At 46.4% G+C, this 16,553-nt stretch overlaps 1 protein-coding gene across 2 annotated transcripts in view; it reads right to left on the bottom strand.

The window, feature by feature from the left end:
- Nucleotides 1-3,186: 3,186 nt before the first annotated feature.
- The window catches only part of LIN37 (lin-37 DREAM MuvB core complex component), a 40,551-nt gene continuing 27,184 nt past the window's right edge, over nucleotides 3,187-16,553 (bottom strand). For both annotated transcript variants that reach the window (XM_088459350.1, XM_088459351.1), the window contains exons 5-10: nucleotides 12,439-12,468; nucleotides 9,949-10,031; nucleotides 8,346-8,497; nucleotides 7,996-8,139; nucleotides 6,803-6,876; nucleotides 3,187-3,792 (exon numbers count right to left, since the gene is read on the bottom strand). In XM_088459350.1, the coding sequence (XP_088315476.1) occupies nucleotides 3,711-3,792; nucleotides 6,803-6,876; nucleotides 7,996-8,139; nucleotides 8,346-8,497; nucleotides 9,949-10,031; nucleotides 12,439-12,468 (565 nt within the window). In that variant the 3' untranslated portion in view covers nucleotides 3,187-3,710. The remainder of the gene's footprint in view (nucleotides 3,793-6,802; nucleotides 6,877-7,995; nucleotides 8,140-8,345; nucleotides 8,498-9,948; nucleotides 10,032-12,438; nucleotides 12,469-16,553) is intronic.

Here is a 16,553-nt window from a genome sequence, read left to right as displayed (position 1 = left end):
TCCCGCTAGAGTGCTCTGGGCAGGGTGCAGGAGTGGAACACAGTATAATGCATCAGCGCTGTATTACTTCTCAGCCAGCTCTCCCGCTAGAGTGCTCTGGGCAGGGTGCAGGAGTGGAACACAGTATAATGCATCAGCGCTGTATTACTTCTCAGCCAGCTCTCCCGCTAGAGTGCTCTGGGCAGGGTGCAGGAGCGGAACACAGTATAATCCATCAGCGCTGTATTACTTCTCAGCCAGCTCTCCCGCTAGAGTGCTCTGGGCAGGGTGCAGGAGCGGAGCACAGTATAATGTATCAGCGCTGTATTACTTCTCAGCCAGTTCTCCCGCTAGAGTGCTCTGGGCAGGGTGCAGGAGCGGAACACAGTATAATGCATCAGCGCTGTATTACTTTTCAGCCAGTTCTCCCGCTAGAGTGCTCTGGGCAGGATGCAGGAGCGGAACACAGTATAATGCATCAGCGCTGTATTACTTCTCAGCCAGTTCTCCCGCTAGAGTGCTCTGGGCAGGGTGCAGGAGCGGAACACAGTATAATGCATCAGCGCTGTATTACTTCTCAGCCAGCTCTCCCGCTAGAGTGCTCTGGGCAGGGTGCAGGAGCGGAACACAGTATAATGCATCAGCGCTGTATTACTTCTCAGCCAGCTCTCCCGCTAGAGTGCTCTGGGCAAGGTGCAGGAGCGGAACACAGTATAATGCATCAGCGCTGTATTACTTCTCAGCCAGCTCTCCCGCTAGAGTGCTCTGGGCAGGGTGCAGGAGTGGAGCACAGTATAATGTATCAGCGCTGTATTACTTCTCAGCCAGCTCTCCCGCTAGAGTGCTCTGGGCAGGGTGCAGGAGCGGAATACAGTATAATCCATCAGCGCTGTATTACTTCTCAGCCAGCTCTCCCGCTAAAGTGCTCTGGGCAGGGTGCAGGAGCAGAACACAGTATAATCCATCAGCGCTGTATTACTTCTCAGCCAGCTCTCCCGCTAGAGTGCTCTGGGCAGGGTGCAGGAGCGGAACACAGTATAATGTATCAGCGCTGTATTACTTCTCAGCCAGCTCTCCCACTAGAGTGCTCTGGGCAGGGTGCAGGAGCGGAACACAGTATAATCCATCAGCGCTATATTACTTCTCAGCCAGCTCTCCCGCTAGAGTGCTCTGGGCAGGGTGCAGGAGCAGAACACAGTATAATGCATCGGCGCTGTATCACTTCTCAGCCAGCTCTCTCGCTAGAGTGCTCTGGGCAGGGTGCTGGAGCGGAACACAGTATAATGTATCAGTGCTGTATTACTTCTCAGCCAGCTCTCCCGCTAGAGTGCTCTGAGCAGGGTGTAGGAGCGGAACACAGTATAATGTATCAGCGCTGTATTACTTCTCAGCCAGCTCTCCCGCTAGAGTGCTCTGGGCAGGGTGCAGGAGCGGAATACAGTATAATGCATCAGCGCTGTATTACTTCTCAGCCAGCTCTCCTGCTAAAGTGCTCTGAGCAGGGTGCAGGAGCGGAGCACAGTATAATGCATCAGCGCTGTATTACTTCTCAGCCAGCTCTCCCGCTAGAGTGCTCTGGGCAGGGTGCAGGAGCAGAACACAGTATAATCCATCAGCGCTGTATTACTTCTCAGCCAGTTCTCCCGCTAGAGTGCTCTGGGAAGGGTGCTGGAGCGGAGCACAGTATAATTTATCAGCGCTGTATTACTTCTCAGCCAGCTCTCCCGCTAGAGTGCTCTGGGCAGGGTGCAGGAGCGGAACACAGTATAATCAATCAGCGCTGTATTACTTCTCAGCCAGCTCTCCCGCTAGAGTGCTCTGGGCAGGGTGCAGGAGCGGAGCACAGTATAATGTATCAGCGCTGTATTACTTCTCAGCCAGCTCTCCCGCTAGAGTGCTCTGGGCAGGGTGCAGGACCGGAACACAGTATAATGTATCAGCGCTGTATTACTTCTCAGCCAGCTCTCCCGCTAGAGTGCTCTGGGCAGGGTGCTGGAGCGGAGCAAAGTATAATGTATCAGCGCTGTATTACTTCTCAGCCAGCTCTCCCGCTAGAGTGCTCTGGGCAGGGTGCAGGAGCGGAACACAGTATAATGCATCAGTGCTGTATTACTTCTCAGCCAGCTCTCCCGCTAGAGTGCTCTGGGCAGGGTGCAGGAGCGGAACACAGTATAATGTATCAGCGCTGTATTACTTCTCAGCCAGCTCTCCCGCTAGAGTGCTCTGGGCAGGGTGCAGGAGCGGAATACAGTATAATCCATCAGTGCTGTATTACTTCTCAGCCAGCTCTCCCGCTAGAGTGCTCTGGGCAGGGTGCAGGAGCGGAACACAGTATAATGCATCAGCGCTGTATTACTTCTCAGCCAGCTCTCCCACTAGAGTGCTCTGGGCAGGGTGCAGGAGCGGAACACAGTATAATCCATCAGCGCAGATACAAAGCCATCGCAAACCTGAGGGTCGGGACGTCAGCATTTGGGGGTGGTGAAAGGGGAGTGGTCTGAGAAACGCAGACGTGTATCCATTTGAACGCAGTTTCATGGGCGTGCACCAATTAGCCACTGCGATGTTCCCGATGTATACGCAGGACTGCAAGGTATTACGGATGTGAGATAGCGGCAGTGGGCGTCTCTATGCTGGCTGTGCGATGGCTTTGCGATTTCATCCATAAGCATGTTTTCGCAGCAGACCTGTGGACGGAATCGCAGCTGCCATTGCAATAGCGATCGGTAGTGAATCAGGCCCTCTGTACGAGAGGGGATCAGACACAGCCGGTATTACATTCTGCTCAATGTCAGCAGTTTCTACTGATCCCGATCATCACAGGCAATAGGCGTAAGGGACATTGCGGTCAGGTGAACAGCGCGGTACAATATACACCGTCTCTACCAGTTCATACCACACACACCAGTCGCCTCTGAACAATGTGCGAGCAGCGCGGTGACCGGCTTTGCTGCGATAGATTTGGGTGTAGGGATTAGTCTCCAGTCTCTGTACCCTCTGCGGCTGACGTGTCTTCCTGCCTCCTGATTGGTGCGAGCCAGACGCTCCATTCTAATTCATATCTGTTCTGTCATCAGTAACACATACAGCGCAATTAACACGCAGGCACCCCCGATATGCACCCGCGCCTCACAGAACAGCAGTGACAACTACTCGGATTCTTTCATAAAAGCAACATAGATATACGGTAAATAAAATAAACACACAGAGCTTTAATTTACTTTAATAAAAGGTTTTAAAAAATTCAGTTCGACTAATTTCCCTGGAGGAAGAAAAGACAGCAGAAAGCATGATCCACAATGGTAACGAATAGCAAAGCAACCGTGCAACAGCCGTAAGACGCACATACAGGGGAAAGATAAGTACAACCTAAAATCAGCTGAGATATAGATCTGTAGAACACACTTTGCCACCACGTATGGAGCACGCCGTTAGCCTGCACACACCCGGCAGTGTAACCACCATGTTCCTATCACACTAGGGGTTATGAGCAAATAAAAAGTACCAGCAAATGATTCCCAGGCCTGTGTGCCACCACCCATGCATATGCCAGACGGTTATACAATCGCCAACTCTTGGCATTTACATGCACCTATGTGCTAACAGGGCAGCTGAGTAATAGGCAGTACCATCCTGTGTACCATCTAATCCTCATATACTACGGCCCCCAGGAGAGGTGAGACATACATATTACACCACACTCGGGACCAGGCCGCCTAGTGTCCAGATCACTACTGACGCTCGTACATCTCCTTCAGGATCTTAATGCTCTGCACATAGCGCTGCTGGTTCCGGTAAGACGCCACTTTCCACCTGTTACAGACGAGAATAGGAGATTAATTTACATAACATTGTCCCAAGCAAATTTTATATAACCATATAGAATACATATACAGACATCATATAATAATAACCTTATAGAATACATATACAGACGACATATAATAATAACCTTATAGAATACATATACAGACATCATATAACAATAACCTTATAGAATACATTTTGTGTCCTATCACTAATTCATACGCTGTACGCTAATGTTACACCCCCGCACTGCGGATATACAGACATCATATAATAATAACCTTATAGAATACATTTTGTGTCCCATTACTAATTCATACGCTGTACGCTAATGTTACACCCCCAGAGCTGAGGATATACAGACATCATATAATAATAACCTTATAGAATACATTATGTGTCCTATCACTAATTCATCCGCTGTACACTAATGTTACACCCCCCGCACTGCGGATATACAGATATCATATAATAATAACCTTATAGAATACATTATGTGTCCTATCACTAATTCATACGCTGTACGCTAATGTTACACCTCGGCACTGCGGATATACAGACATCATATAATAATAACCTTATAGAATACATTATGTGTCATATCACAGATTCATACGCTGTACGCTAATGCTACACCCTGGCACTGCGGATATACAGACATCATATAATAATAACCTTATAGAATACATTATGTGTCCTATTACTAATTCATACACTGTACGCTAATGTTACACCTCGGCACTGCGGATATACAGACATCATATAATAATAACCTTATAGAATACATTATGTGTCCTATCACTAATTCATACGCTGTACACTAATGTTACACCTCGGCACTGCGGCTATACAGACATCATATAATAACCTTATTAGAATACATTTTGTGTCCTATCACTAATTCATACGCTGTACACTAATGTTACACCCCGCACTGCGGCTATACAGACATCATATAATAACCTTATTAGAATACATTTTGTGTCCTATCACTAATTCATACGCTGTACGCTAATGCTACACCCCCAGAGCTGAGGATATACAGACATCATATAATAATAACCTTATAGAATACATTATGTGTCCTATCACTAATTCATCCGCTGTACACTAATGTTACACCCCCCGCACTGCGGATATACAGATATCATATAATAATAACCTTATAGAATACATTATGTGTCCTATCACTAATTCATCCGCTGTACACTAATGTTACACCCCGGCACTGCGGATATACAGACATCATATAATAATAACCTTATAGAATACATTATGTGTCATATCACAGATTCATACGCTGTACGCTAATGCTACACCCTGGCACTGCGGATATACAGACATCATATAATAATAACCTTATAGAATACATTATGTGTCCTATCACTAATTCATACGCTGTACGCTAATGTTACACCCCCGCACTGCGGATATACAGACATCATATAATAATAACCTTATAGAATAAATTTTGTGTCCTATCACTAATTCATACGCTGTACGCTAATGTTACACCCCCGCACTGCGGATATACAGACATCATATAATAATAACCTTATAGAATACATTATGTGTCCTAACACTAATTCATACGCTGTACGCTAATGTTACACCCCCGCACTGCGGATATACAGACATCATATAATAATAACCTTATAGAATACATTATGTGTCCTAACACTAATTCATACGCTGTACACTAATGTTACACCCCGGCACTGCGGATATACAGACATCATATAATAATAACCTTATAGAATACATTATGTGTCCCATCACTAATTCATACGCTGTACACTAATGTTACACCCCGGCACTGCGGCTATACAGACATCAAATAATAATAACCTTATAGAATACATTGTGTCCTATCACTAATTCATACGCTGTATGCTAATGTTACACTCCCGCACTGCGGATATACAGACATCATATAATAATAACCTTATAGAATACATTATGTGTCCTATCACTAATTCATACACTGTACGCTAATGTTACACCTCGGCACTGCGGATATACAGACATCATATAATAATAACCTTATAGAATACATTTTGTGTCCTATCACTAATTCATACGCTGTATGCTAATGTTACACTCCCGCACTGCGGATATACAGACATCATATAATAATAACCTTATAGAATACATTATGTGTCCTATCACTAATTCATACGCTGTACGCTAATGTTACACTCCCGCACTGCGGATATACAGACATCATATAATAATAACCTTATAGAATACATTATGTGTCCTATCACTAATTCATACGCTGTACGCTAATGTTACACCCCGGCACTGCGGATATACAGACATCATATAATAATAACCTTATAGAATACATTTTGTGTCCTATCACTAATTCATACGCTGTACGCTAATGTTACACTCCCGCACTGCGGATATACAGACATCATATAATAATAACCTTATAGAATACATTTTGTGTCCCATTACTAATTCATACGCTGTACGCTAATGCTACACCCCCAGAGCTGAGGATATACAGACATCATATAATAATAACCTTATAGAATACATTATGTGTCCTATCACTAATTCATCCGCTGTACGCTAATGTTACACTCCCGCACTGCGGATATACAGACATCATATAATAATAACCTTATAGAATACATTATGTGTCCTATCACTAATTCATACGCTGTACGCTAATGTTACACCTCGGCACTGCGGATATACAGACATCATATAATAATAACCTTATAGAATACATTATGTGTCCTATCACTAATTCATACGCTGTACGCTAATGCTACACCCCCGCACTGCGGATATACAGACATCATATAATTATAACCTTATAGAATACATTATGTGTCCTCCGCTGACTGAATGTCCCCAGTAACTTAGTGGTGCCGTGAATAAAATGCTGATGGTCTAAGGGCGCCGTGGACCAGGAGAGTTTGGGAACCACTGCAGTAGTGATTACAAATGTCATTTGTTGTGCCCAGGGCACTAGGGCACAGACCGATGCCTACAGTCTCACCTCTGCCGGATCTTTTTCCATCGGTCCATATTCTGGTAGATCAGCTTGGACATGGTGGGCATCATATCAGCTGGCTGTAGGTGGAGGAGGAATGAATGAGAAACACAGGTAATCACATCCCCCTGTATACATTATATGGGCCTGATGCTGAGATGGACAGAGATCGTCAGTGGCTGCTCCTGGGTTGTGTGCATGGCAATATAATGTGTATATCCAACCCTGTACAGGATTGTGCCCGCCCCCAAACCTGATGCAAACGAAACACCAAAAAACAAGTGTATCTACTCTATACGCATCTGCCCTCTCTGATCTCTGCCTTGTTACAGTGGAGATGTGAAATGCGTAGGGTTCTCTCCCGTGAGCACCCTAACAGACAGAGGGCCTCATTCAGAGCCGGACGCTATTTGCGGACGGTCGTTCTGAAAAATGGGCCTGATATTTAAATTGAGCGCTCGCTCTTTGCGGTGTGTTGACGCCTCTATGTCTAAGCGAGCGTCCGAAAAATGCGCTCGCTATTTTGTGAAGACACCCCTTTGCCGTTCGCATCACACGTCATCTCCTGTATTTAATAGATTAATCGGGAACATCGAAAGGCATCTGAACTGCTCGCAGTGCTTGTGGTAGGATTTACTTCCCGCAATCACTGCGAGCAGTTCAGGCTAAAAGACAACCAAGTGACGTGGTCGATGACGCTGCTTTGTTAATTATGCACACCCATTAAACGCCGTTTTGACCATTTGGCACGCCTGTGTTCGGATCTCCACTCCCTGTTTTCAAGCACCTTCCCCTGTTACCACCCACAAACGGTACATTCTGTCACTCAAATTAGCAGGCATTCGTTGTTGTACGAGCACACGATTTCCGACCGCAATGACTGGTTGGCGCATGCGCATTACGACCCATACGCATGCGCAGTTGTGCGAACATCGCTTGGAGCGAACGAGCGGCCACTTAGGAGCGGCTCTGAATCAGGCCCAGACTTCCATCCAGGTTAGTGGATATAGAGGGGGAAGAGTTTCAAACTTTGTGAAGAATTGGTATAAAGTGCCCAATCTCCTGGCAAATCTCATGGTCCCGGAGCCCCCAACAGGATGTTAGAGGAGCAGGAGAATGGAGCATGTACTTTGGTTTAAGCTCATGTTGTTGGGTTGCTTTGGGTTTTTTTTTTCAGAAAGCTTTGCAGTTGTCCTTACAGTGTTGATATCGAGGGGCTCTTTATCTTGAGGAATGGGGGACGGTATCCTCAAGTTTATGGGTTCTCCAGCTTCTGTTGTCGGGCCCGGCAATGGGGGAGGCAGATGATACAGATTCTGAGAACTCCCGTTCACCACTTCACCCTGCAAACATAAGAATGAGAACAGTAACTAAGCAGAGCAAAGCCAATCGCCCCTTATTTCTGGCTACAGGAGGTGACGCATTTCACATCGGAAATTCAACTAGTAACATTTATATTAAAAGATTATCTGCTAAACAAAACCTACTTTATCTGACCTTGTCCGCCCTCCTGTCCCAACCCTGCTCATGTCTTAGGGAGATACTATACCTCTTCTGATGGCGGCGGTGTTGGAGGGCGCTCGGCGACTTTGGCTCCAGGGGCGTTACGGAGCCACGATCTGCACACAGGGTAAAGGGGTGTGTCTTCTGAAAACTGCGCCAAGTCAACGCTTCGATCAAAGAGCCGGATGACAAAAGTGTCTGACAGGAAGAGAAGTATTTAAAATGTCGTTAGGATTGGCTATCTGCTCTAATTGTTATAATTATAAAGCAGGTTTTTACTGGTTAGCGCTTACATAGTGCTCAGAGCAACGCTTTATTCCTTCCCCCCCCCCAGGCACAACGCTTTATTCCTTCCCCCCAGGCACAACGCTTTATTCCTTCCCCCCAGGCACAACGCTTTATTTCTTCCCCCCCCAGGCACAACGCTTTATTCCTTCCCCCCCCCAGGCACAACGCTTTATTCCTTCCCTCCCCCCAGGCACAACGCTTTATTCCTTCCCTCCCCCCAGGCACAACGCTTTATTCCTTCCCCCCCCCAGGCACAACGCTTTATTCCTTCCCCCCCCCAGGCACAACGCTTTATTCCTTCCCCCCCCAGGCACAACGCTTTATTCCTTCCCCCCCCCAGGCACAACGCTTTATTCCTTCCCCCCCCAGGCACAACGCTTTATTCCTTCCCCCAGGCACAACAACGGTTGTGTAGAAAATAGTACAATGTGAATGTAACTATGAGATGGAATGAAAACCCTGGGAATTAGCGAGTGTCTGGCTATTCGCTCTCCCATGGTGAATTAGATGTCCAGTGACCATGAGAGGTAAGTGATGACCAGCGAACTAAATGAGAAAGCCACCAAAGAAACCATTATGGGTGGAATTAGGTGAAAAGCAAAGTTACCTCCCCTACAAGTCACAGATCTGGCCGAACCCCAACAAACTCTCTTGAGCTTGTGGGGGGCTATTCTCAATGTTCTCTCCTGCTCAGGGCAGTGCGAGGCTTTGCAGCACCCGCTGAGTTGGTGCATCAGGCGGGCACAAGGGAGATGTTACTGCACCTAATTCCAGCCAAAACGGCATTTTTTCGTTTTAGTTGGAATTATCGCTTCAAACTGCTGCCGCTTGATAGTATCCCCAGCCATGGCAGTAAGTATAGTACTGTAATATGCCCAGTAGTATAAAGTGTTACTGGCTTTGCCACATGGCCCAAATGTCAGACTGTGATTTGCAGGCACCGACGCAATTTCGGAGCGATAGCCGCAAGGTTTAAAGTGTCAATTCCAGCCTTGTTTTGCCTTAAAACGAATTGCTGCTTTATATATAGTGACTATCTCGCCAAAAGTGCGTCGGTGCCCGAAAATTGCAGTCTATAACATTTAAGCCCAAGTTTCTAATACAATGAATTGGGGGACACGGGAACCATTCTCTACTGACCGCGTCTCCCCACCAGGGGGCTCTCACCTCTCTCTGTTACTACGGTTTTGCTCCCAATTGTTACACACAGCTGAACATGCTGGTGCTATATAAACAACTTAATAAATAAATGTGGATTTATATGGATGCGATGTACTGTAGCCCCCTCTTGCTGTATATCCCCATGCACCCTTCTCCCTGTCTTATGAGGCTGTGGTCGCTGACCCTGGCCGTGCTCTTACTGGTTTTAGGAAGCCCCGATTCACTGAGCCCGTCCTCCTCCTTTCTCTTTTTACGGCGGTGGTGAGAGAGACGAGCTGACGGCCTAGGGAGAGGGAACATATATTCATACAGGAGAGCAGGAGCACCAGATACAGGAGAGCGGGAGCTCCAAATACAGGAGAGCAGGAGCACCACATACAGGAGAGCAGGAGCACCACATACAGGAGAGCAGGAGCTCTACATACAGGAGAGCAGGAGCACCAGATACAGGAGAGCAGGAGCTCTACATACAGGAGAGCAGGAGCTCCAAATACAGGAGAGCAGGAGCACCAGATACAGGAGAACGGGAGCTCCAGATACAGGAGAGCAGGAGCTCTATATACAGGAGAGCGGGAGCTCCAAATACAGGAGAGCGGGAGCACCAAACACAGGAGAGCGGGAGCACCAAACACAGGAGAGCGGGAGCACCAAACACAGGAGAGCGGGAGCACACCACATACAGGAGAGCGGGAGCACACCACATACAGGAGAGCAGGAGCAACAAATACAGGAGAGCAGGAGCACCACATACAGGAGAGCAGGAGCACAGCACATACAGGAGAGCAGGAGCACAGCACATACAGGAGAGCAGGAGCACAGCACATACAGGAGAGCAGGAGCACAGCACATACAGGAGAGCAGGAGCACAGCACATACAGGAGAGCAGGAGCACAGCACATACAGGAGAGCAGGAGCACACCACATACAGGAGAGCAGGAGCACACCACATACAGGAGAGCAGGAGCACACCACATACAGGAGAGCGGGAGCACACCACATACAGGAGAGCGGGAGCACACCACATACAGGAGAGCAGGAGCACCAAATACAGGAGAGCAGGAGCACACCACATACAGGAGAGCAGGAGCTCTACATACAGGAGAGCAGGAGCTCTACATACAGGAGAGCAGGAGCACCACATACAGGAGAGCAGGAGCACCACATACAGGAGAGCAGGAGCACCACATACAGGAGAGCAGGAGCACCAAATACAGGAGAGCGGGAGCACCAAATACAGGAGAGCGGGAGCTCCAAATACAGGAGACCGGGAGCACCAAATACAGGAGAGCAGGAGCACCACGTACAGGAGAGCAGGAGCACCACATACAGGAGAGCAGGAGCACACCACATACAGGAGAGCAGGAGCTCTACATACAGGAGAGCAGGAGCTCTACATACAGGAGAGCAGGAGCACCACATACAGGAGAGCAGGAGCACCACATACAGGAGAGCAGGAGCACCACATACAGGAGAGCAGGAGCACACCACATACAGGAGAGCAGGAGCTCTACATACAGGAGAGCGGGAGCTCCAAATACAGGAGAGCAGGAGCACCAAATAATCTCATGAATAAGCGGTCACAGATTTGTAACTATACAGCAATAATGAATAAAACTATGCAAAAGTGCAGGTGGTTCTATACCTCATATACGGCAGATGTATTAGATACACCCAGCACTGATAGGCAAAGTGGTGCAAACCTGCCGACTGGAAAAGCTGATAATCCGGGCTGCTCAACACAAGCATGTCCCGCTGTGCCTGCAGCACGCCTATCAGTGGGGAAAATGTAATAGGCTAGATGCAGATATCTGACACTTATACTGATCATCAATATGTACTAAAGCCGTTATCACATTTCTCCACGGTCTCTGCGTACATGTATTGATACCAATACAACTGCATGGCAATGGTATTGCCACATCTCATATTAGAAAAACGTTAAGCTCACTTTGGTAGATCATCGTCTTTTCACAAATTGGCAGGACTACCTGCGGGTATATGTACTGCGTTCAGTGGTGGCATCTGGGAACAGCAGCGGTATCTCATGCATGAAATCTTTTGGGGTTTTTTTTTTGCGAGATCTCGTGCTTGCGCATTTTGGCCGGCCAGGAAGGACTATGTGACACATCAGCACTGGGCCGATGCGCTACTGGATTTGGCGAGATTGCTGGAGAGAGGAGTTTTCTCTCCTACACTCAGGGAGCCAAAGATATTAATACATCTCTGCGCTATTGTTTCCTGCTTCGCCTCGATAAGCGAGGAAGCAGCTTCGGTGACACAATACGTGCCCTAATTATACATCTCCCCCTATGCTACATAGTGGCACATCCTCAACAAATTATCCCTGCCTTAGTGGAACTTGCAGAACTTGTTTTATCCAAATTTAATTTTGTTCAAGTGTATTAAACCTTATTACCTGTCCCGTGCACACATATACGCTCAGACCTCGGGAACACGGCTGAACATTGAGCAAACGGCTTTACTAAGGGAAAGATTATCCCCTCTCCTATACGTGCTGAGTAACGTCCCTTCTCTTCTCAGTTATTTCTATGTGTTCTATGGGCAGAACTGCTCCCATTAGTCCATGACTCCTGTGACGCCCCATGCAGAGACCCACTTCCCCGGCCAGGCAGAGGCAGCTCAGGGGACAAAGGTCTAGAATATGAAGAGGAAGGAAAAGCAATAATTACCGTTTACCAGTAGCAGACGGAGAGGAGTCTCTGGAAGAGAAAGAGGAACATCATTAATGTGCAGTTTACATTTAACAACAGAGATCTGGCTTTAACTGGAAGCATCGCCCACTGCTGACCTGGGGGGTTTTCTTTCGTACAAAAGACTGCTATAGATATATATATATATATATATACATATATATATACACACACACACACAGTCAGGTGCATAAATATTGGGACAATGACAGAATTTTCATATTTTGGCCTCTATTCACCACCACAATGGCTTTGAAATGAACAAACAAGATGTGATTTACCTGCAGACTTTCAGATTTAATTTGAGGGTAATTACATCCAAATCAGGTGAATGGAGTAGGAATTACAACGGTTTCTATATGTGCCTCCCACTTTTTAAGGGGCCAAAAGTAATGGGACAAACTAAACAATCCTAAATCTAACTTTCACTTTTTAATACTTTGTTGCAAATCCTTTGCAGGCAATTACAGCCTGAAGTCTGGAACGCATAGACATCACCAGACGCTGGGTTTCATCCCTGGTGATGCTCTGCCAGGCCTCTACTGCAAATGTCTTCAGTTCCTGCTTGTTCTTGGGGCATTTTCACTTCAGTTTTGTCTTCATCAAGTGAAATGCATGCTCAATCGGATTCAGGTCAGGGGATTGACTTGGCCATTGCATAACATTCCACTTTTTAGCCTTAAAAAACTCTTTGGTTGCTTTTGCAGTATGCTTCGGGTCATTGTCCATCTGCACTGTGAAGCGCCGTCCAATGAGTTCTGAAGCATTTGACTGAATATAAGCATATAATATTGCCCGAAACACTTCAGAATTCATTCTGCTGCTTTTGTCAGCAGTCACATCATCAATAAATACAAGGGAACCAGTTGCATTGGCAGCCATACATGCCCACGCCATGACACTACCACCACCATGCTTCACCGATGAGGTGGTATGTTTTGGATCATGAACAGTTCCTTTCCTTCTCCATACTCTTCACTTCCCATCACTCTGGTACAAGTTAATCTTTGTCTCATCTGTCCATAGGATGTTTTTCCAGAACTGTAATGGCTTTTTTAGATGTTGGTTGGCAAACTCTAATCTGGTTTTCCTGTTTTTGAGGCTCACCAATGGTTTACATCTTGTGGTGAACCTCTATATTCACTCTTGTGAAGTCTTCTCTTGATTGTTGACTTTGACACATATACATCTACCTCCTGGAGAGGTTCTTGATTTGGCCAACTATTGTGAAGGGGTTTTTCTTCACCAGGGAAATAATTCTTCTGTCATCCACCACAGTTGTTTTCCGTGGTCTTCCGGGTCTTTTGGTGTTGCTGAGCTCTCCGGTGCATTCTTTCTTTTTAAGAATGTTCCAAACAGTTGATTTGGCCACACCTAATGTTTTTGCTATCTCTCTGATGGGTTTGTTTTGATTTTTCAGCCTAATGATGGCTTGCTTCACTGATAGTGACAGCTCTTTGGATCTCATATTGAGAGTCGACAGCAACTGATTACAAATGCAAATGTCACACCTAGAATCAACTCCAGACCTCTTACCTGCTTAATTTATAATGAAATAACGAGGGAGTAGCCCACACCTGTCCATGAAATAGCTTTTGAGTTGATAGTCCCATTACAATTGGCCCCTTAAAAAGTGGGAGGCACATATAGAAACCGTTGTAATTCCTACACCGTTCACCTGATTTGGATGTAATTACCCTTAAATTAAATCTGAAAGTCTGGAGGAGACTTCAACGCAGTTCTTAGCCACGAGCTCGATAAAGGTCCTACCCCTACCAGAACACGACCCTGCCCAGCAACCCGCTCTCTAAACAACCACCTCCGTGAATCGGGTCTATTTGATACATGGCGGGCCCTCAATCCCTCATCCAAGGATTTTACTTTCTTTTCGATACCCCACCAGTCCTACTCGAGAATAGATCTTATTTTATGTAGTACATCAGCCAGTGAACACCTTATTGACTCCTCTATTTTGTCTAACGCTTGGTCAGACCATTCCATCGTCACCGCGTCCTTCGACTTTTTTGATGTTCCACCCTCACGACCCCCGTGGCGTTTAAATGAAACTCTGCTTACCATTCCAAAATTTCAGGAAAAGGTGAAGTCCGCTATTGAGGACTATTTTTCTTTAAACAATGATCCTACTTGCACCCCTTTGGTATGGGAAGCGCATAAAGCTGTTATTCGTGGGCACATCATTAATTATGCTTCCTTTAGAAATAAAGAACGCAGGTCCCAAGTAAAATCCCTGACTGCAGAGGTTCAACGTCTTGAAACCGCTCATAAATGTACTCCCTCTAATTCACTATACGCCCAACTGACCTCCTCTAGGACTGCCCTTAATGCTGAAAAGACTGAACAGGCCCTACGCTGGCTCAACCAAAAATTTTATGAAAAGAGCAACAAAGCTGATTCCCTATTGGCCAATAGATTGAAGGCTCGGAAGGCCAGGAATGCTATCCCTGCATTAAATGACGACCGCGGCACCAGCCACTATAGCCCATCCACCATCAATTCCTTATTTAAAAATTATTATGAACGCCTCTACAATCTCCCCCCCAACAAATGACACTAACGTTAACACCTCAACTGTGGACTATTTGGCCTCTTGTAATCTCCCTCGAATCGATACCGCCACCTCCTCCGCGCTAAACGACCCTATCTCTGCAGAAGAAATTGTTTCAGCTCTCAAAACACAAAAGTCTTCGAAGGCACCCGGTCCCGATGGTCTTCCAATGTCCTATTATAAAACATTTCAAACCTCCTTGATACCTCATCTTACTGTGGCTTTCAACTGTATTTTAGAAGGTTCCTCATTTCACCCGCACACAACTAGAGCTACTATAACCGTCATCCCGAAGCCTAATAAGGACCCCCTTTTAGTGACTAATTACCGTCCCATCTCACTACTTAATACTGACCTAAAGCTCTTTGCTAAGGTAATTGCAAATAGACTCAATCCCCTCCTTCCCTCATTAATCCATCCCGATCAGGTGGGCTTTGTCCCGTCCAGGCAAGCATTGGACAATACCAGACGCACAATCGATCTAGTTCACTATATTAATACTCACAAACTCCCCCTTCTGGTGCTTGCTCTGGACGCGGAGAAAGCCTTCGACAGGGTCTCCTGGCCTTTTCTTTTCCAAACTTTGCGCCAATTCGGATTCCGAGGACAGTTTTTACAAGCCATCCAAGCCCTCTACTCCAATCCCTCCGCTACGGTCTCAGCAGGAGGCCTGCTCTCCGACTCCTTCTCAATGACAAATGGGACCAGACAGGGATGCCCTTTATCACCACTCATATTTGCCCTTATTATTGAACCACTCGCCTCTCGTGTACGGGCCAATCCTGATATTACTGGAGTCAAGGTTAAACATTCTCAATATACCCTCTCTCTATTCGCAGACAATATACTTTTTACGCTAACCAAACCACTCACCTCTCTTCCCAATCTGTTTCGAGAACTCTCTATGTATGGCTCCCTGTCTGGTTACAAAGTTAACCATACCAAATCCGAAGCCCTTCCTATACATCTACCCGGCAACATGAAGTCATTATTGCAGTCAAATTTTAATTTCATATGGAAAAAAGACTCCCTCAAATATCTAGGAGTATTCATCACTAAATCCTATGAATCTCTATATAAAGCCAACTACCCCCCCCTCATCAGCTCAATCCAGAGAGACCTACAACAATGGCAAACACACTTTCTCTCCTGGGTAGGTCGTATCAACGCCGTGAAAATGAACATTCTCCCCAAACTATTATACCTATTCCAAACTCTCCCTATTCCTATTCCCTCCCACACCCTCAACACACTTCAAACTGCACTTTGTAAATTCATCTGGAACTACCGCAAACCCCGAATTCGTCGAGATAATATGAGATATGGTAAGAACTTACCCTTGTTATCTCTATTTCTACGAAGTCCATAGGGTTCCACAGGATACCTTGGGGTATAGGTGTGACGTCAGTCGCAGAGCACCAAAGAGTTAAGCTTTCAGCCTCCCAGGATGCACTAGGTCCCCCTCCTATACCCCGCCCCCGGGCCAAGGCACCTCAGTTAGTTACCAAGCCATAGGCCGGAGGAGGAG

This window comes from Taudactylus pleione, unplaced genomic scaffold (assembly GCF_031769625.1).
Source record: "Taudactylus pleione unplaced genomic scaffold, aTauple2 ptg000906l, whole genome shotgun sequence".
NCBI classification, from domain to species: Eukaryota; Metazoa; Chordata; class Amphibia; order Anura; family Myobatrachidae; genus Taudactylus; species Taudactylus pleione.
This window is presented reverse-complemented; position numbering and strand designations above follow the sequence as displayed.